Consider the following 20667-nt stretch of genomic DNA (forward strand, 5'->3'; position numbering starts at 1 on the left):
CGTTCACGATACAGCCCTCTAATTGAACGGAGAACGTTTCCACGCTCGCGTACGCGATAAAAAAGAAGGTTTTTAGACCCCCTTGACCTCACCAAACCACGTCGGAAGAGATTAACGGCATTTTCCGCTGACTGACAGATCGATCCGTCGCGCGATAATCGTCGCAGGGTACAACAGAGGAGGATAAATGAGCGCTATAAGCTCCGCGATGGATGCAGACTCGTACCCGAATAATAAAGACGTCGAAAGTTTTCGCCGTCCATTTGTCACTTGAATAAACGAGGCGGGCCGATGCGTAGGAAATTACGCTGCACTTAGGCGGATGCATGCTGTCATTTCCGCGGCTCTTAGCAAAGCACACCTAATGACACCGTGACGCCGCATTAGCTCCTCCTGCGTGTATCTCGCCGGTACTCCCATAGTAATCATTGATTGATCGATGATTTCGAGAGGACCTCTCGTCAAGGAGAAATTCCACCCGGATATGAGTATAATATACATTAATGACTCGTGGACTTGTTTCGCGCGGCGTATCAATTCTCCCACGAGTTTCACATCGTCGCGTGTATAGTTCGACCTGCGGATCTTTCGTTTCATTTTTTGAATTTGTAGCATCTTGGAATCATAAACATTCGAACTTTGGATTTCACCCTGATCTCGCGAACTTCGTGAAATTCGAGGAATCACGAGAGGTTGACTCGAAATAATTCGTCTAGGAACGCTTGAATCCTGTAAAGACGCGATAGCGTTAATAACGTTAGCTCCCCCTCCCCCCCCACCTCTCTCCCTGTCTCTCTTTCGTACAGCAGCCGGGTTCCAATTGATTCTCAGAATGTCACAAGTCGCCGGTCGCGTGCGGAAACTTTTGCCGTCCCCGGAAAAGCAATCTCCAACGATCGCACACGCACTCTCCGCTCTCAGCGCGCCGCTGAGAGTTCTCGTCCGCTGTAATCCGCCTTGGAGCACGGTGTCTCTCGGCGGTATGCTGCGAAGATGGCCACGAGCACCGGCGGCCGCTAATGGGTATTTCGAGTTGTTTGCTCGTCGTGCGATCCAACGTGAAAGAAAAAAACGCGCGGCGGCGGCGTAGGTGCTCGCGCTCGCGCTCGCGCTCGCGCGCTTCGTCTCGTCTCGTGGCATAATAGCTTTCTCCGGCGACGAGACGAAAGCTCGAGGCCATCTCCTCCGGGGGCTTGAGCCGGAGAACAGTAGCCGTGTGCGGTGTCGTGTCGTGTCGGCGTTGCGAGAATCATCGATTGCCTCCCGGAGTGTTCTTCGCAAACATTCCTCCCCGAATTACCCACCGCTCCCCGCCACGTATCGCGCAGCTTCCGACGGCAAAAATACATTCTATCGGTGGTGCTGCGACAGAGAGAAATAGAAAAGAAAAAAAAAAAAGATGAACAGACCGCGTGGCAGGGAGGTGCTCGCGTAGGCAAGGCGAGATCCGATCGAAAGCACGTCGATTCGCGTGTAGGCAAGCTTGCTCTAATTGAATGCGCCATTAGCGTGACCGACGTGTACACGGTGGAGCCGACGTCCGACGGTCCCTCTGGACGGATCGGGCCGGCATTCCGGCTGCTGGACCTCGGTCGTCCCCGGGGCCGGGGCGATTTCCAATTAACAATCGTTCGACGATTGGGTAACAAGGCGCACGTCGCATGATCGACGGCGCACAGCCGTCTGCACGTCGTGCGCGAGTCCGTGCTCCGTTTGGATTAGGCGGCCGGCGTGTTGGCACGTACAGACATATTTGCGCGTTTCGCCCGGCGGCGGTACTACCTGCGCGCGCCGATCGTGTGTGCGGCCGCTGACACATTCGCGGGCATTTGCATAACAGAAAGAAGGCGTTACCGCGTTGAATTTCAGGCGTCAATGCGCGCCCGGCTTTCTGTCCCCGCGCGCGGACGCGCGGACTGTTGCCGCGTCTCCGGTAATTACGTACCACCTCCGGCTGATCGCGACATTTCGACGCACGTGGCGTAATAGAGTTCATCGGTCGTCACCGCCGCCGCCGCTGCTGTCGCGTCGTCGCCGTATTGTCTGCGCGCCTCCCCGCGGCGCTATCGGCGCGCTTTATCGCGACTCTCGCCGACGCGACGCCGACGGTGAGAGACTTCAAGCCGGCGGGCGACTTATGCGCGATCCGCAGCGACATTCATACGCGCATTAATGGATTATCTACGTCGCTCGCGCGGCACAGGCGACCCGGGCGATTTGCATTGAATGCGTCAAGTGTACGATGATCTGTGTGCGACTTTAATTATCCGTGTAATGGACTCGGGGCGAGACACGAGACGAGACACTTCACGTAACGACCGACGGCCAAATGCCACCGGTCCCATTAGCATTTTCCCGCGAAAATCCCGACCGCGACATTTCACCGTCGTCGCCGCGTTCGCCGTGACGCGTCGCGAAGTCGAGAGAGACTTGTGCGGAAGAATCGAAGACACGCGAAGACCGCGCGACCCCGCGGTCGACAGCCGCGATTGCCGCGGCTGGGCCGTGATTTTACGCACGGCGGGCGAGAATCCACCGCGATCAGAAGGCGATCAGGGCTTCCCGTTGGTGGCTGGCGCTCGACTCGCCGCGCGCGGCCGACTGATCTCACGGCTTGACATTTGAGCGCGTCTCGCTCGCCGCTCCGGGCCGCTAAATAATCGTCCGCGTGCGTTGGATGACGGGGCGTCATATTTTTCCTAGTCTTTCGCGCGCGCGCGCGCACTTGCTCGCTGTAGCATCGGAGCATCCGCGACGACATTTCGCAGAAGAGCGCCGACTGCCGCACAACGGGCAATAAATCGATCTTGCGTCTCTCCGCGAGTCGCAGGAGCGGAGACGCGCCTCGAACACCCCGCGCCCTCTCGACGCTTTCCCACGCTGTCTTCGGCACCGTCGGCGTCGGCAGAGCCGACCAGAGCGTGACCATTTCGCGCGTTTTTACACGTCGCGCCGTGTTGAAACGTGCCTGTTTGCTCAACTCGTGCGCGATATTTATCTTCTGCAGGGACGAACATTTCGTCCCCTCTCGGTCGGAGATGCGCGTGAAACGTGAAGATACCGGGAAGCTGAAAGTGTCGCTGCGGCTACCGGGGTCTCTCTTTTATTGGCAAATTTCGGTCATCGGTCGCGGAGCGGAAATCCCACGATGAGAGGACTCGAAGCGAGCGGCCGGCGCTCGCACGAACGAAAGTCGCCTCACGACACGTCGGACGTTAATATTAATTAAATATCAAGCGGAGATCGCGGAGAAAGTTCCGAGCGTATTCGGGCAGGCATGAAACGCTCGCATTCCGCATTCCGCGTTACAGCGTCACGGGGTTTATATCGCGCGTCGTCTCGTACACGGCCTGTCTCTGTCTCTTCCTCTCGTTATGCTTTCATGACGTGTGCCGGTGGTATTCAAATCGCGACACGTCGCGCGATCGAAGGCAGGAAACACGAGCCGTCGGCCGACAACGCGCGGCGGAATGAAGACGCCTTTTATGTGAAACTTGAGAAACGCGACGCGGTTGACATTGCGCGGCCGAGCGCGCGCGCCAATGGAAAACGCGCGGATAATGGGCGAGCTTATCGCACGACCGCGATCTGGCCCGCAAATTGGAATTTGCTCGCTCACCTTGGCCTATCGTACGATCGCGCTTGCGTACGATCGGAGATCGCTGAGCGCGTGTGAAAATTCCAGATCATAATTTCGCGATACATGACGCGATAGCGGCGGCACCGGTCAAATCGATGGAAATGGACGTCGATTGGCAGGCGTGCGTTATTACCCAGACGAACGCGCAACGCGCCGACCGATTTTTTTCCCTCGGTCTGTCGGCCGGATTGCGAGACAAGCCGCTGGTCGCGACGACGACGACGACGACGACGCGGTCTTAAAGTAGGCCAACGGAACCGTCCATTGCCCGGCACTGCGGGCGCGAGGATAGAAAGGAGGGAGGGTCGATGCAGTTCGAAATCAATAATCGTCTCCGCAGTTCTAGCCATTTAAGTCTCGTCGTCGTCAGACTCTCTGTTCGTCGCTCCGAGAGTAAACAAGCGAGCGTGGATTTGAGGGACGCGATTTCGGAAAGCGCCTGCGGAACGCAGGGCGGAAATTTTCTTTTTCGAGGCGCCGTCAACGGACGTTTTACCCTGCGAGGTAATTGGGACGTGTCTGGCCGGCTGGTACCGTGCGAGCACGCCGATCGAAGACGACGAGAAGGCGCGGCGCGCGAGGGGGTAATTTTAGAAGTCGCCGGAATTATACGAGCCGCGGAAGTTGCGACGAGCGTAACGACTCTTAAACCGTAGAAGGTAAACGCTCCTGATTTTTACTCAGCTTCCCGGACTAATTCGATGGATTTTATGAGCCTCGGTAAATACACGGGGCAACCGAACGGCGTGCCGGCCTAATGGTACTGTCAACATATTTTTTACGGCCCACGCCCACGCCTCGCATTTATGAGTACAAATAGCAGTGCTTCGCTGTCGGGGAACGTGGATTTCTTCTCGCTGTCACTCGCGCGTTCGGGCAAGCCTATCTCGCTTGTTTTCTCTCTCTCTCTCTCTCTCTCTCTCTCTCTCTCTCTCTCTCTCTCTCTCTCTCTCTCTCTCTCTCTCTCTCCTTCCTTTGCTCCCTCCTTTAAATATTCCTTAATATAATACATGGGAAGAGAACGAGCCGATCACGTCGGCCGGCCCGTTTCGCTAACGTAATATAGCGACGCTAACATAATGAGCTACGCCTATTGGGCAAGGTTTACCCGACAGGCGAAGGCAAATAGAGATAAGTGCATCGGCAGAAAAAAAGATTGTAAGTGTTACTAAAACCGTAGTTCCTTTTGACCCCAATCATATCGTTCCGTTGTCCCGACAGAAAGGTAGTCGTTGCGGTATGCGTGTATGATTATTATCGTGCCAACCATAGCAACCAAGCCAAACCATATTAGTACTTGTTGCAAAAGTGGAATACTTTGGCTCAGTGCGCTGATGGTAATTGGCGATTTCTTCTCTGGACTCGTCTCGCTCTCGTGTCGCTGGAAGAAGCCGAGACGAGAAACCTGCCCCGATTGTCGGACAATTGGAGTATCCGCGATACGATAATAACGGACAAAGTAATTTTTTCATATCTCTCAAGCGTCGCGCGCTTTGCGCTCGATTAAAAAGACGGAGCATGTCGGAATAGATTTGCATCTCACGCGATGTCTTCACACACATACACACAGCGTAGTCCTACAAAGTGCAAATGGAAAGTCACGTAGCTAAAGATACTCGCAGCTTCGAACACGCATTGTCTAGCCGGATGCGAGCGGATTCTCGGGGGCACTGCCTCCGCTTGCCGACGGGTGGGGCTGGGCATCGATCGCCACCCCCGTGCGTTCCACACTTTCAACCCTCGGCTCTCACAGACGCGCAGCAGCCGCGAGCGCGCGCGCGCGCGTGTCGAGGACTCCAACCGCGTAGCAAAGCAATCTTTCTCCCTCGAGTAACGATGCTTCGTAAAGCTCCTCTTGCTCCCTTAGGGACCGCGCGCGCGCGCATTTCACTAACCCAGCTTTAACTCGACCGTGCAACTTCCTTTCCTTATTATTGACTTACACGCGAGATCTTCGCGGTGCTACGATGCTCTCTCGACGCGGGGACTCTTCCTCCATCGCCTTGCAAAGTCACGGACGGAGGGAGCTATCGAATTGACGCGAAGGGGAGACTGCGCGTTTCTCGCGTGCGCCGGAAAATTGAATTTTATCGACGAGGACTACGAGGACTCCCTGAAATGAAACTCACGCGTCGCTCGAGCGAGATACGAGTCGGGAAGATCTACCGTGAAGGTTTGCGCACTTCTCGAATGCGGCGGGGGGGGGGGGGTCGACAGCGAATCCTTCTCATGATCCCTCTCGTCGTTTATCACGTCGTTGTCGTTATTCGCTATTTGTACTGTCGCGACGTCAGGTGGATTTAAATTGAGATCTACAATGACAACTTGTTGATGCGATAAACGGTTGCCGGATAAATGTACAGTTTTACGCACCGTTAGACCCGACGCTCGCGCGATTTAGATCAATCAGAGATACGACGAACTTTGACTCCGGTCGCCGCGCGTTATTCGCGGCCGCGCAGACCGTTCGCTCTGTAATAACACGTCCGGTGCTACGTGTTTCGTGAATGAAATTCTACGCCACTCGGCGAGTTACTTTATAATGGAGCCTTTATCGATCGCTGGACGAGAGCCAGGCGCGAGTTTAACGACGCAGCCGGCAGGTTGATGCTTCGCCGCTTATGGAAAAGTGGAGATAACCCGTATAGATAGGCGGCGAATTTATCAAACCGCCCTGATTTCTTCCAAGGGTTGCCCCGAGATTTATTCGTCGCGCCTCGCCCACAGATATTGCTTTCTAGATCGAGAAGATGTTCTCCGATGAAAAAATGCGCACGAGCGCGGACGTGACGCGAGAGAGTCGCTCGTTTATCGCTCGTTATTCGCGTTTCCCTTCCCCCCGCGAGACAATAGTGGAGGGAGGTCGAGTTTCTTGTTTGGAATTAGCGGGCGATATTTCCTTACCCTCGCCAACCCGTAAATCCGTCTCTCGTGTTTCGAGCGCGACCGACGGACGGAAAGCCGTTCGCCATTAACAAGTAATCGCGTGGCTTATCGAGCGGCTATCGAAGCTTTGACGCTTTCGAGTCAACATATTACTTGGCTGGGCACCACATTCCCCCGTGTCCATGTGTGTGTGTGTGTGTGTGTATTCCTCACGCTAGCCACTCACCGGTCCAGGTTAGGCTCGTAATTTTCCCGTGAGTTTCTAGTTGGGGTAGGTAAGCGGTGCGAATCACTGCCCGATAAATACGTCGCCCATACTTACGGTCGCCGTAATAAAGTGGGTGCTATCGCTGTGGTATGCTTCGTTGACCGGTAACACCGACCAGCAGGCTGATCGTCCGGCTTGCTGCTGGTCGTGTTCGGTGTACACACACACACCAACACACACGTACACCCGTCGGTGCACGAAGATGGGCACAAGCGCGCTCGCGCGGGATCTTCATTCAATATTTAACCGGCGCGATGCTCTCGAGCGAGACGAGGAGGAGAGCCAGCCCGGGTTTCTCCATACATTGCGTCTCGCCCGTGATTTACGCGCAACGTCTCCGCGCGCCTCCGCTCTGCCCTTTCCTATGGTAATCCGCTCCGCTTCCGAAGCCGATACGACGCCATGGGTATAAATTATCCCGCGGACTAATTAACATTGTTGCCGATATCTCGCGGCCGACGACGACTCGCGCGTAACGCGAGAGGATACGAAGATTAATCGCGGGCGTACGCGCGATTCGGCGCATCGTGTCCAAGATGTTGTTCCTTCGTCCCGAGGGGAAGAGAGAGAGAGAGAGAGAGAGAGAGAGAGAGAGAGAGAGAGAGAGAGAGAGAGAGAGAGAGAGAGAGAGAGAGAGAGAGGACCATGCGAGTCCTTTGGGCGCCTCTCAGGGACGTGTTCGCAGCGCCTAGCCGAGAGATAGGCATTGATTTATCGTGCGCGCGTGTAATAGAGATTATTTATTGTTTTATGCGCGCGTTCGTCTCATATCGCAATCCGTAATTGATGACTATATATAACGCGCTGCGACGGAATGCGCCTTCCTGTTTTGCATGCTCGGAGTCATCGCGCGAGTGTTTCGCAACGTCGCGGTCGCGGTCGCGCGAAATTAATAGTCGGCGGCCGTATTGTGTGTTGCTGCCGTACCTCTCGTGTCTCGACCGCGCGTCGACGTTTGAAAATCGCCTCGGTTAGCCATTTTCGATATTTCACGAAGGAATCTAGAAATCCGACTGTCCGATCGCGCTAAGTACGCCGCCGGCCGAACGCAGAGACGTCGCTCGCTTTCCATGCACTGTTGCACCCGTCCTAAAAATAACTTTTCGCACATTTCCGCCATTGTGCGTTGAGAGGGACCCCACGCAGTCCGCACAATGTCCGGTAATTGACGGCGGTTTTTGTTTACCTTAGCCGTCCACTCGTCTCCTCGCGAGGGCGCGTCAATGACGCGCGAAACGACCGCGGAGCTAACTGAATTCCTCCGACGAGAAGAACGCGCGCGCGCGGCGTTAATGAATCGCCGAGTCCGGCGGCGCATCGGCGCGGCGATCCGCCGATCGCGAGGGTTAAATGCCTCTCGTAGGAGCGTGTGTTTCGTAATGCTCACGATGACATGATATTTCATTGTGCGCGCCGCTACGAGCGAGGCACCGCTTGCGTAATTATCCGCGCTCGACGTCGCCGCAACCCTACCGATGTTGCGCAGTAATCGTACACACGTAGCACCGCGGCCATTTATAAGCCCTCGCATTGACGACCGTCGGAGAGCTCTCTCGTTACCGGGACTACCGTAGGCTACGAACGGCCGTTTTCCTCGGCGGTTTTGTTCCGCGCTGAGAAACACACGGCTTACATACGTACATCTCCCGTGGCTCGCTCGCTCGCTCGTTCATGGCTGCAGCGGCGAGCGCGATTCGGAAGGCGCGATTTCAGATACGCGCCGATTTCACGTATCGAGAAAGAGAATGAGTTATGACGTACACGATGTGTGTACGCGCGCGCGCGTGTGTGTGTCGGGCCGCTCGGAGAAAAGAGTAATTATTATCGGCTGCCGAGGCGGCTGGCACCGTCCGTCGATCGACTCATTTAACCGTCCAGCCGGCCGGCCAGCCAACGTCCGGTTGTTTCGAGTCTCTCTAATAGCTTCGGATCTCATTGTAATAAAGTACGTAACGGTCGCGCTGCGCTAGAACGGGAAACGAGAGTAAAATTTACGAGGGAGGGGAAAGCACACCTCGCGGTACGGTTAATAATTTGATTAAGGCACTAAATGTATTCACGCGCGTGCGCGCGCGCTGCAGAGAGAGAGAGAGAGAGAGCAGCCTTTCTGGCAGTCATTTTGCGCCGCGCTATCAGCAGCTCCGGCCTCGCTCTCCCTTACATTCGCGATATATATTCCTCGAGCGCCTTTACTTTTCCGCCGGACGCGCGACGTGCGAAGGTGCTACGTGAGGAAAGGTCCAGCAGCAGCAGCAGCAGCCGTCGGTTCGAGGAAACTTTCCCTCTCCGGATGGCACCAAGAGCGCGCGGCCGGCGGCGCATTCAGAGGAGACACGCGCTCCGAATGAGAGCTCTCTGGCCGAGAGATTAGCCCGACTCGGCGGCTCCCACGCCTCATCTCTCTCTCTCTCTCTCTCTCTCTCTCTCTCTCTCTCTCTCTCTCTCTCTCTTTCTCTCCCTCTCTCGCGCTATCGCGTCATCGCGCAGATTCAATCTCGCCCAGGGTCCCCTTTCTCGCGCGGGAAAAGGGGCAGGCGGGGGGGGGGCGATGCAAAACCAGCTCCGGGCCGCTGTCGATCCGCCGGCGCGGCGTTATTTTTGTTCCGCCGCAAAAACATGCAAACTCCGGCCAGACTCCGGCGGAGGATTTATTCGCGGGCGAAGTGCAGGCAAGGGCAGGGAGAGGGATGGGGTAGCCGCGCTTTCGCGCGTTTACATGGAAGCCGGGGCAGATGGGATCGCAGATCGCGGAACCTCGACGGTGGATCGCGATGGCGATCCTCTCTCGCATCTCGTTCTCGCGCAGCGCGCAGCGCGGTCGGACGCGATCCGCGTGAGGAAAATTGCTTAATCGTGCGCGCGCGCGGAAGCGTGCGGAGAATTTCAAGCACGTGGTAGGGAACTCCGAGTATCAGCGCGCGTTTCGCAGACGTCTCTTCTCATTGTGTCCCGGCGGAGGCATTGTATCTCTCGTATACATCTGGCCTATTATGTCGGCCGCCCCTCCCCCCTTCCCTGGAGGCTCACTTGTTCCCTCGCGCGATCCTTATTGCCGTATGTTTCGAGAGCGCGCTCTCCACCCTCTCCGTCTCTTCCCGGACTCGCCCTTGCCGCACGCACGCGCAGGTGGAGGTGAAGAGGTAGCCGGGGCGCGTTGCACTCGCGCGCGCGATGACTCACGTCCACGGGAGCGGCGCATCGCCGTATTTCAGAGAGCAGGAAACCGCGAGAGGTCCGCGGCGCGCGCATTATGAAATCGGAGATATTACGGGAGGAAGTTGTATTCCCGGCGGTCTTATGGGCGCACGCTTCGCGTAGCTGCGGCGTAAAATATCATCGTTATGCGCCGCGTACGGGGTTGATATTAGCCGCGTGCGCGCGCGGCGCCGTCGTCGTCGATATTTACTGCAAGTCCATTGTTTTACGCGTCGCCGTGGCCGGTCCCCGCCGCCGATACGGTTGTGCCCAATCGCGCAGCCAACGGCGCGCGCGCGCTCGTTGCGAAAGCGATCGAGTGACCGGTCGCGCCGCAATCCTGTCGTTCACCTTGCCTCCGAGCCGACGCTGCTTTTGATCGCGCGCGCGCGCGCGCGCGCTTGCGATTTTCCCACCGTCGATTATGCAAATTAATCAGCTCCGCGAAACGTGAGCCTGTTATTGTGAGAGAATTTCCGCCACCGCTTCCTCACGCTCGGCCCCGCTCGGCGGATTTACGGCGTAAGTCTCGCCGCTCGGAGACTTTCCGCCGGCTCGGCCGAGCCAATGAAAACACGCGGGCGACATTTTTTGTAAAACTGTGTTTGTAAATCTTGGATATCGTGCGTGCAGTCTCTCACAACCTCTCGTGTCGTTGATCGCTGTTGCAGGTGATACCGGCGGATCGCCGGCCGCCGGAGAAGGAGGAGACGTGGACGTTGGCCAGCGATCAGCAGCAGAATCCGTGCGCCTTCGCCGACGACAACGTCGAGTCCAGCAAGGGCCCGAAAGCGGCATCGCAGAATCCCGAGAAGATCAAGGCGCCGCCGAGCAGCGCGGAGGTGACCTCGTGCGCGGACACCAACGAGAACGCGGATAATGCCCTGCCGCGCAGCCAGGAGACGAGAAAGAGCAAGACGAAGAAGGTGAAGAGCTACCTGAGGAAGTGCAAGGGCGCTCTGTCGAAGGGCGACGAGAGCGTCGCGGAGAAGAGACGCCAGGAGAACTGCACTTCCTGGTACTTGGAGGACGTGGCGACGGCCACCGTGGCCTGCGTGAGCAGTCGCGACGAATCCGCGGAGAGGTACACGGAACTCGCCGAAGAGAGGCTCGAGCAGGAACCCGTGGACGAGCCCGCGCCGGAGACGCTCGGGGCGAGTCTCCCGAAGGGCGAGAACCTCGACGAGACTACCGCGGACGAGGCTCTCGCCAGGCTGTTGGAGGAAGATCGCAGAGCTGATCTGAACAGAAGCAGGACGTCCCTGTACGAGGACGCCAAGGACTCGGGCCCGGAGCAGTGCGCGCCAGAGGACGAGAATACCCGGAACAAAGAGCCGGAGCAATTCCGCGAGGACGAGAAGAAGGACGACGCGGTCTCGCTCGAGACGTTGACAGCGGAAGACACGAACCTGAACAAGTGCGACTCGAGCGACACGCTGATAGCGGAAGCGACGGAGGCGGGCGTGTATCTCGAAGCGGAACCGGCGGTCGTCGCGGAGGAAGCCGAGAAAGCGGAAGTGTCCATCGATGGCGACGACCAGGCGACGTTACCGGTTCCTGCGTTCTGCGGGGTAAGTTGCTTCTGACAAGTGTCGATATTTTTTGGAGTTGACGGAGTTTTGGAGTTGCTCGTATTCTTGTAATCGCCTCGACAATTCGGTCGACGTCGAAGCGCCGCCACGGATTAAGAATCGAAAGGTTGTCGATCCTGCGGACAGTCCGCTTGAACCCGTGAATGAAGCCCGACGCGATGGAGATTTAGAAACACGTCGCGTCGATACGCGGCGCGGTCGCCGCTATTGTTCCGCCGACCGGCATGAACTATTCATAATAGATAGACGACGCAAGTTTACGGCCGCGGATGATATTAAATTCGCTCGATGGGCCGACTCGATAAATCGAATTCCCGTCATTCGGCGACTAAAGTCCTCTCGCGCCGAGACTAACGGCGCCGTCGCGGAACGCGCAGACGCGTTATAAAAGGAACGAACAATGTCCATTTGAATACAAACCACTAGCATGGTTACTGCGCGCGCGATGGCAGTAAAGCAAATTGCAACACACACACACACACACCGGCCAAAGGAAGGCCTCTCTGTTCGTAATTTATGCTCTTACTCTTAATGCGCTACCAAGGATGATTAAAACGTAATTTCCACGGATATAGGAAGAAATACGGCGTACTCGCCTTTTTCTTCGCTGCGTGATTTACGACGCTTCATTTTCCACCGTTATGATTTATATCGGCGATCGTTCCCGCGCAGGCGAACGCTCTCGCGCGGTTCAATGCGCATTTTATCGAATATCCAATAGCGCGCACCTACAAGTTCTCGTGAAAGTCGCCGCCGCGCGATCGTCGCTCGTTGAATTTTGGATCGTCGCGTCAATTAGCATTGTCGGTGTTTACGCGATTCAGCACTTTGTGCTGAAAATTACGCAAATTGCACTCGGAAAGGTCCGGCGTTCAAGCGGATATACGACTTGTGGTCGATTCAATCGTGGAAATCGCGGATTTTGTTCCGCGTGTGTTCTCTACTTCCATTCTTGGCATTTCATTCGACTTTATTGCTCGAGACAGAGAAAAAGAAAGGAAAGAATAAAGAGAAGGAGAGAAAATCCGCTTACGGCTAGAGCTGTCGTTTGAAATTTTCATACGCCGAGCGATCGAGACATACGAGCTCGAAACATCCGCCGGCGAGTTGTCTCTCACGGAGAACATCGCGTGCCGAGTAATGGAAGAAACGCCGCGCGCGCGCGCGCGCGCGCGCGAGTCTCGCCAGTTTCGGAGAGCCGGGCAAGAGAGTAGCGTCATTATCGATGCATGTATACACATCGATTGTGCGCCGTCGCGTGATATCGCGCGCTGTCGCGTTCGTTGCCGCTCGCGCTCGCGCTCGCGGAATTCGGCGTGGGCGCAACGCGCGGGATTTGTCTCCCTTATCGATCGCGTCTCGCCGATGACAATTCGCGGCGGGCGAACATGACTCGGCGTATATATCGGCGGATACAGAGCGTTACTTCGCCTAACGCTTATGACATCCTGATTGAAAGTTTAAGCATCTCGACTTTCTCTGCACGACCTCGTCCGGGGACATGGCCCCGCGCCACTTGACTTATTCACATTAATGCGCACATCGCATAGAACTAAAGTCACTTGTCTTATCCGCATTAATACCGTCCGTGTATATAAAGCCGCAGCCGCTGTCGTCCGCTGACGCGCGCGCGCACCCCGTGAGAAATTCATATTGCGGCGCGATGCGCTTCGGCGAGATGTGTCGATGTGCGCATTTTTCGGGAGAAATTCTCTCTCTCTCTCTCTCGCGATTTCTACCCGTTGATCGCTGCAACGCGGACGTTTCGGAATTTATTCTGCCGCTCGCTCTCGCTCTATGGATTCTTATACTTTTCTCTAGACGTTTTTCTTTTTTATCTTGTTTTTAGCTAATTCTTTAGATAATTCTGATAACTCTTCCGATAGGATCAGTATTTGAAAAGGACTTGAAAACGTCGATAATTTATCTACTTTTGTGCCGGTAGATGATTCTATTTCCCGATGAATATCGGGAATCACCGTCCGCGAGAGAGAGAGAGAGAGACAGAGAGAGAGAGAGAGAGAGAGAGAGAGAGAGAGAGAGAGAGAGAGAGAGAGAGAGAGAGAGAGAGAGAGAGAGAGACGGTGAGTCATCCGCCGGCGGAGCAGCCTAACGATCGCACGATCGTATCGAGTGGAGTAATTGCCGATTTTTGCCGGGAGGAATCGCGAGCAGGAAAACGCGGACTCTCACCCAGATACCTACATAGTGCCGCCTCGCCGCGCGGACCGAGTTCGGCCTCATGGCTCTCCGGGTTAGCCTAGGTTAGACCGGGTTCGCCGAGGTACTTGTTAGGGCGGACCCGGCGAGACGGAGGTGTGTATGGGAATTGCGGGTCGTGCTCATTAATTATATCGGACGTGATCTATCTGGACCACGGCTGCTTGCACGCGGTCGCTCGCGAGAGTCACCACGTGCAGCTCCACGCGGACGGCGTGCATCGGCGGCGACCACGCCGGCTTCTCTCTTTCTCTTTGCAGAACCGAGCTCGAACCGAGAATGTGTTCGATCCACGTTGGTGTATCCACCTCGCTGCCGAAACCTCACTTCCCGATCGCGCGAGTTCCCACCGCGTGCTCAGCTATCCGAAATTGAGAATGATCGAGAATGCTCTGTCGCAACGCGTGCTTTCGCGAAAGTCTCAGCCGAAATAATCGAGGGGGAGAGAGAGAGAGAGAGAGAGAGAGAGAGAGAGAATGAGTGTGTGTATGTGAAATCCGACTGATTGCTCTTTCCGCAGCTGTGAGCAAGAAATGGCGATGAGCCGGTCAAGAAGTCGCGTCGACACCAACTTGTCTCGCGTTCGAGAATCGACACAAAGCGATCAAATTTACGCGAGTTATCGTGATTAACATGATTTCCTCATTAACATGATGTCAAAGAAGAAAAAGACCGCGTCGCGAAGCATCCGGCCGATAAGATACGGACGGGATTTTTCCAAATCGAGTTCCCGGCCGAGTTCACGGCCGATTTCCGATCGAGATGACGATCGCGCTCACGTGGCGGTCCGGCGATTGATCGACCGGCTGCGATTGAGAGCGATCGCTAAGCATCTGCATCTAGCGGAACTCCGTTTTTCCAACGGCCGGTCCCGACCGGCACCTCGCGGACGCGGAAGTCCCATGGGTGCGTGCGAGTTCGTTCCACTTGTCCCTGGACGAGCGAGCGACGCCGAGGTCTCCTCCGGGCGATGTATAGCGGGCCTCCGCGAATAAGCACGGCGCGCGCGCGGTATCCACAAGGTGGTTGCGTTTACACCAGCATTAGTTCGCGGCGCGTCGTCGACGTTCACCGCCGCGTACGCATGCACGCGTACGCGTACGCACACGCGCATTACAGGGTGGCGTAAATCTGGCCGACTCGACTCGGTGCCGATCGCCGCCGCTGAAACGCTACCCGATCATCAGTCGTGAAAGTGTAGCCGCGGAAAATGATTGGCCGCGCGTCGCGCCGCTTGTACTCGCTGCACACGCCCGCTTTCCTCTCTCTCTCTCTCTCTCTCTCTCTCTCTCTCTCTCTCTTTGCGAGTTCGTCTCCTGTCTGTTCTCCTCTCCCTTCGGCCGCTGTCTCCTCGTTCCTCCCGCGAGAGAGCCTCTCCTCCGCGGCACGCACACCTGTACGGGGTGTCCGGCGCGATTCTGATCACCTTGTGCTTGGTATCGCACTCGGGATCATTGGGACTTGTCGTCGAAAGTCGATGGCCGATGGTCGATGGCCGACGCGATACGCTCGGTGCGATGTGCTTTTGCCTCGGGGTGTCTCACACGGCGGCTGAACTCGGTCATAAGCGGGGCAAGTTCGTGTTGTTCTTCGGCGTTGTTGGTCGACGAGAAGCTTCGAGTTCTCGAGTTTGCCAAGCCTAGTCGAAGAGCGCTCGATTACGGCTCGCGGGAGCTATCGTGAGACAACTGTTCGTCGGCTCACTCGACGTCCGCGGTGGCTCCGCGGGTTTACGTTAGCTGGATGGTGGTCCGGGACACCCCGTATATCCACGCTCCGTTACCTTCACGTCGGATTATAGATTAAGCCGCACCTCCAGCGTAGACGCGCGGAAAACGATAAGCGGAGAATACGGCGCGGGATTTATTGTAATTGGCGGTAATGACGGTTTTACGCCGCCGCCGCCACCGCCGCCGCCGTCGACAACCACTATGCTCTCTTCGGCTGTATACGCTTCGTCAGTATGTACGGTCGTAAGTCACCGGGGAAGCCGATTGCGAGCGAGCGAGCGAGCGTACGCACGCACGCACTTTGCGCGCGTGTATGCACGGCTTTAAAACTAGGAAGAGAGAAGATGCCGTTGCTTCGCGCTGTTCTTCCGCGCACTGACCTAGATGGATAAAAGTCCGAGAGCAAGAAGTCTCGTCTGGGGAATAAAGATGCGGCTGTCTTTTGTTCTTCGAATAATTGGGTATTTCGTCGGGAATTGCGCTCTCCGCGCGCTCCCCTTTGCGTTTAATTGAGAGCAAAGGTACCATATAAAAACGGTTTGGAAACGGTTGAGGTCGTTATAAGTCTCGTCGAGAGACCTTGTCGACTTGTCGATCGTTTTGGGAAATTTATCGTAGCATTAGATCGATAATTCGAGGAATGACAAACACGTCTCATCGCATCAGAGAACGTCGAGATAATCGCGATTATGACCTCACGAAAGCGATCTTAGCTGACATCGTCTTTCTCACTCACGGGACATTTTTCCTTTTTTCTTTTTTTTTTAATTCGAGGAGAGCCGGCGGCCGCCGATCAAGTGTTCGCTACGTGAACATTTGATCGGGTTCCGTTTTGTTTATCGACACGGTTAGTCGACCAAGCCGTGACTGTTTGGCGTTTCTGGGACAGCCCGATAATCCCTCTATCACGACCTGTCCCTGTCTCGCGAAACGAAAGGCGGCGTCGAAAGTTACGCTCGCTCGACGTCTCCCGAAGTCGCGCATAATTCGCAACGCTCACAAAAAAACCCGCACAGCGCACGAGTTCTTTTTTCCCTTCTTCATCTTTTTTCTTTTTTTTCTTTTCTTCGCCGAAGCGCCGCCTCTGTCGCGCGAGTCACGGCATCTGTTTTCGAAAGGTTCCATCGCGCGTTTCGAAAGCGGGGAAGAAGGTAACGATTGTAATGACTTTTTTTTGCGCACGCGCGCGCGAGCGATCTCGCGTCGAGGCAAAAGGGTAACACGATACCGCGAAGGCCGATGTAGGTTTATTGGGTCTCTTCGTGTCCCCCATCCTTTTCGTCGCTTTCTTCGGTAATACGGCGTAGCGTTTGTGTTCATCCGCGAGAGATGGATCCCGCTCTCTCGCGGCGCGGCGCTGGACGAGCGACGGGAGGAGAAAGAAGAAGAAGAAGAAGAAATCCCTCGCGCGTCGTTCTTCTTTTTTTATTAAACTTAACCTGCGACCTCATAAATGCCGCATCCCAACCGCAGTGAGAATTACCACCTTACGCTGCCGCCTTCTTTATTTCCGTTTCTTTCTTTCTTTCATCGCGCAATTTCCGATCCGCGCAATCGCGGCCTTGTAATCTCGAGTCGCACGCGCGCCGTTCAATTTCCGCCTTGGAACGACGAGTAAACTTTCGAGGGGGGCGTGTTACTTTGAAGATTGGTCTAGAAGTCGCGAATTCTTCGTTCCGCGAGCGTATCAGCATAATTCATTAGGCAGGCGAGAAGAAGAAACGTGTCCGCCGCTCTCGTGATTCCCAAAGAATCCTCCGCGCCGCGCCGCGCCGCGCCGCGCTGAGCGTCCCGCGAGGCCGAGTTTCTCTCTAGCTTCTTTATTTCGGCGTTAAGGCCGAGGTAAGGGTCGCACAAAGGATCGCGTTCTCTCATTGAACCGTGGCCGGTGGCCGAGATGATCGCGCCGCGGCCGGTGCCGCGATCGAATCTCGAGAGCGACAGGCCAGGCCAGGCCAGGCCAGGCCAGGCCGGGCCGAGCCGAGCTGAGCCGAGCCGAGCCGGGATTATTCCGCGTGACTTCCGATCGGTATATAGTTTAGCGGGCCATTCTTTTCTCCCCGGGACTTTCGCCGCGACGCGCCGGAGAGCGCGCAGAGAGCGCGCGCTCGCCGATGTCTTCCTGACGATCGCAGCCCGAGGCGCGGCGATAATAAGGTGTCAACGTTCGCGGACCCCGAGATGTCGGCCGATTTCCGGGTTGTGCTCGTGCGTACCCAAAGGGCTCGCTCGTCCGCGCTCGCTTTGTAATTGCAGAATCATGCCGCGCGACCGACGCGACGCCGACGCGACGCGACGCGACGGCGCGGCGGCACGGGGAGAAAACGGACAGGGCGATCGACAAGCTCGGCGGAATTGAAACGGCCGCGCGAGAATGTTGCTTGGCGCGCTCGCCAAGCACTGTGTTGCGATGAAAGCGAGAGAGAATCTCCTACGGCTTTCATAGGTCGCGATCTCGTCTCTCTCTCTCTCTCTCTCTCTCTCTCCTCTTTGAGCCGTTACGGATACGCATGTCGCCCGCTGCGTTAATTTGACGTGTCTCGTTGCACCGTTGCGCAAGAGGCTCTTCTTTCTTTTCCTCTTCCTCTGCGAAAGCGGCGTCGTCCGCCGCGCGCTATCGGTGAACTGCGATGATTAGCGATGCGATCCGATGACACGCGAGCGCGCGTCTCGCTCGGCACCTGGCTCTCTCGAGCCTACGAGTTACGTAAGACGTCCTTGCGTCTCCGGCAGTCGCGCGCTTTTCGCGCGCGATTCGCGCCGCGCGGCGCGCTCGAGAGAGTCGATGAACTTTCTCGAAACGGCCGCGTTGTGCCGCTCGTCATTAATATTCCCCCGACTGCGAAACGGCAACACTCGATACCCGGCACTTTAAACGTATACGATTACAATCCTCGCTACGGTACTCGACTACCGTTAAATATATGTTTTACATCGTGTTTGCCCGGGCTTTGCCCGAGTCGAATGAAGGAGCGCGCGAGCGTGAGCGCATTACGTGTTTCACATCGTGTCCGACCGCGCGCCGGCGCTGCTTAGAGAGCCGGCCGCGCGCGCGCGCGCGCATCGGGATCGACTTTCAAGGTCGCGGGCTTTTCCTGCTCGATGGCGAGCGAGCGAGCGAGCGAGCCGAACGGCCGCTCTACCGCTAATGAGCAATTAAATTTCGCGGTTTGCCCGTTTTGCCGTTTTCGTATTCACGATACGCGTTAGAGCGACTCTGCGGCACACCGCACGCGATACCATTAGCTGATCAATTCCGCTCGGTCGACCGCGTCATTTCCCCTCGATTAAACGACCCGCGACGCGGCGGCGGCGGCCTTTTATCCGCCTCTGCCGCGAACGGAATTTTCCGCCGCTTGATGCACCGCTGCTGCTGCGGTTCCTTCTACAGTTCTCACCGAGGCAGCAGCGAGCTCTCCTGCGGTCTCCCGGAGTTGCGGAAATTCACGGTCCGATTCAAGTTCAGGCGGATGACTGTTCCGTGGCTTCTCAGCAGCTTCCGGAGTCGATGGAGAAGCGTCGTCGGCGACAACGCTGGCTGGATTGTTCGCGGGACGCCGTAGTCTCGGTCGCACGAAGTTTCGAAGGGAAACGTGTCGCTCGGGCTGCTCCGGACGTTTCTTCCGGACTGAGCGACAGCACGATCCGTCCGGGTTTCCGCGCCGCGCGCGCGCGCGCGGGATCGAGACTGCGAGCCGCGTTTCGCCCGTTAGCGCCCCTGCTCTGACAGATGAGAATCGTCCGGGACGTGTTCAGCGGGAGAAAGTGATTTGACAGCGGACGCCTCTTGTCGTAGCGGGCGAGCGAGCACACGCGGATGGTCTCTCGTGATGGTCGTGATACCGCGCGGTATCTTGCCGGTGCATCCGCGATGCATACGCGAGAACCGTGCCGCCGCGTGTCACCGCGCGTCGAGCGGGTCACGTTTCCGGCAATTAATGGCTCGCGTCATCGCCGAGGTCGGGACGAGCGGTTACATCTGTCGGATGGATTGTCCGTTGCATGCGAGCGAGCGACGCGCGAAACGCTGCGAGAGAACGGCCGGAGAAGCTCGGCCCGGTGATTTCCCCCGTGAGAAACGCCGAAAGTGCGCTGCGGCGCGGAAGAGACCGTAAAGCCGGAGCTGAAGCAGCAGCTGCAGCCGGGTGCCGTCGTAAAACGTGTGTAGCTCCAAGGGAGAAGGAACTTTTATCTCTCTCCTCGACGACCGCGAGGCGACGACGCGGCGCGGCGCGTCGTCGGCAAACGCGCCGGCCGGCGAACGAAACAACAGGCCTAGACTGTTCCTCTTCCAGCGACACGCTGATTACGGAACACGCATCATCCTGTGCGTGACGCGCGCACGTAGCATGGTGAGAAGGGTGCGAAACTTCCGTCGGTCGTCGTTGAAATCCGAGGGCTCGGCGACTGATCGTCGTCGACACAACTTGTATGTCCGAAAGCAAGTCGATCGATCGGTGTCCGGCGACGAAGCTCGCTTCCTCGCGGCCGTTTCGCGGCAATGAAAAACGCTCCGAATTTGGGCCAGGCGTCGCGTGATTCTATTTCCAAGTTCCGTGCCTAGACTATATATCCCGAGACCGGCGCGCATACATTACCGGCGGTGATTGATCGCGAAGTACATTGCGCGCCGTCTCACCTGTGCGCGCCGTCCCGGTTCCAAAGGATAACGACACTCGCCGTCGTCCTATTCAGTCCACTTGCAGTGTAATTGTCTCCCTTACGTAACCCGGTACCGCAACATCCCGGAAAAGCTCCTATGCTCGCAGCCCCGCATTGTTCACCGAAGAAGAAGAAGAACCACCCGACTAGAAATTTATCCCATGATCAGATTAACCTCATTTGGATATCAGATCCTAATAAGGTAATACTATCGGGTCCTAGTAAGTCATGTAACGCAGCGTGGATATCGGGACCTTGGTAAGGATTCATAGTCAGGTCCTTATTGAGTTATCTTATGGAATTCTTATTACGTTTTTTTTTTCTTTTTCAAATTACGGCTCCTGATTTCTCGCCACGGCTATATTGGATGATGACATTAGAAATAAGAAATAACACGCTGAGAATTCTTTCATGTCATTTCCAAATGAAAAGATATTTGCGTGAAATAATATTTTAGATCGCTCGAGCATACTT

At 56.3% G+C, this 20667-nt stretch overlaps 1 protein-coding gene across 1 annotated transcript in view; it reads left to right on the plus strand.

Annotated features, from left to right (window-relative positions):
* Window positions 1–20667, plus strand: part of LOC105189000 (uncharacterized) — a 338666-nt gene that overhangs the window by 26797 nt on the left and 291202 nt on the right. The window contains 1 exon segment of the mRNA XM_019844040.2: window positions 10661–11560. Coding sequence (XP_019699599.2) covers window positions 10661–11560 — 900 coding nt within the window.

This window comes from Harpegnathos saltator, unplaced genomic scaffold (genome assembly GCF_003227715.2).
Source record: "Harpegnathos saltator strain DR-91 unplaced genomic scaffold, Hsal_v8.6 scaffold785, whole genome shotgun sequence".
NCBI classification, from domain to species: domain Eukaryota; kingdom Metazoa; phylum Arthropoda; class Insecta; order Hymenoptera; family Formicidae; genus Harpegnathos; species Harpegnathos saltator.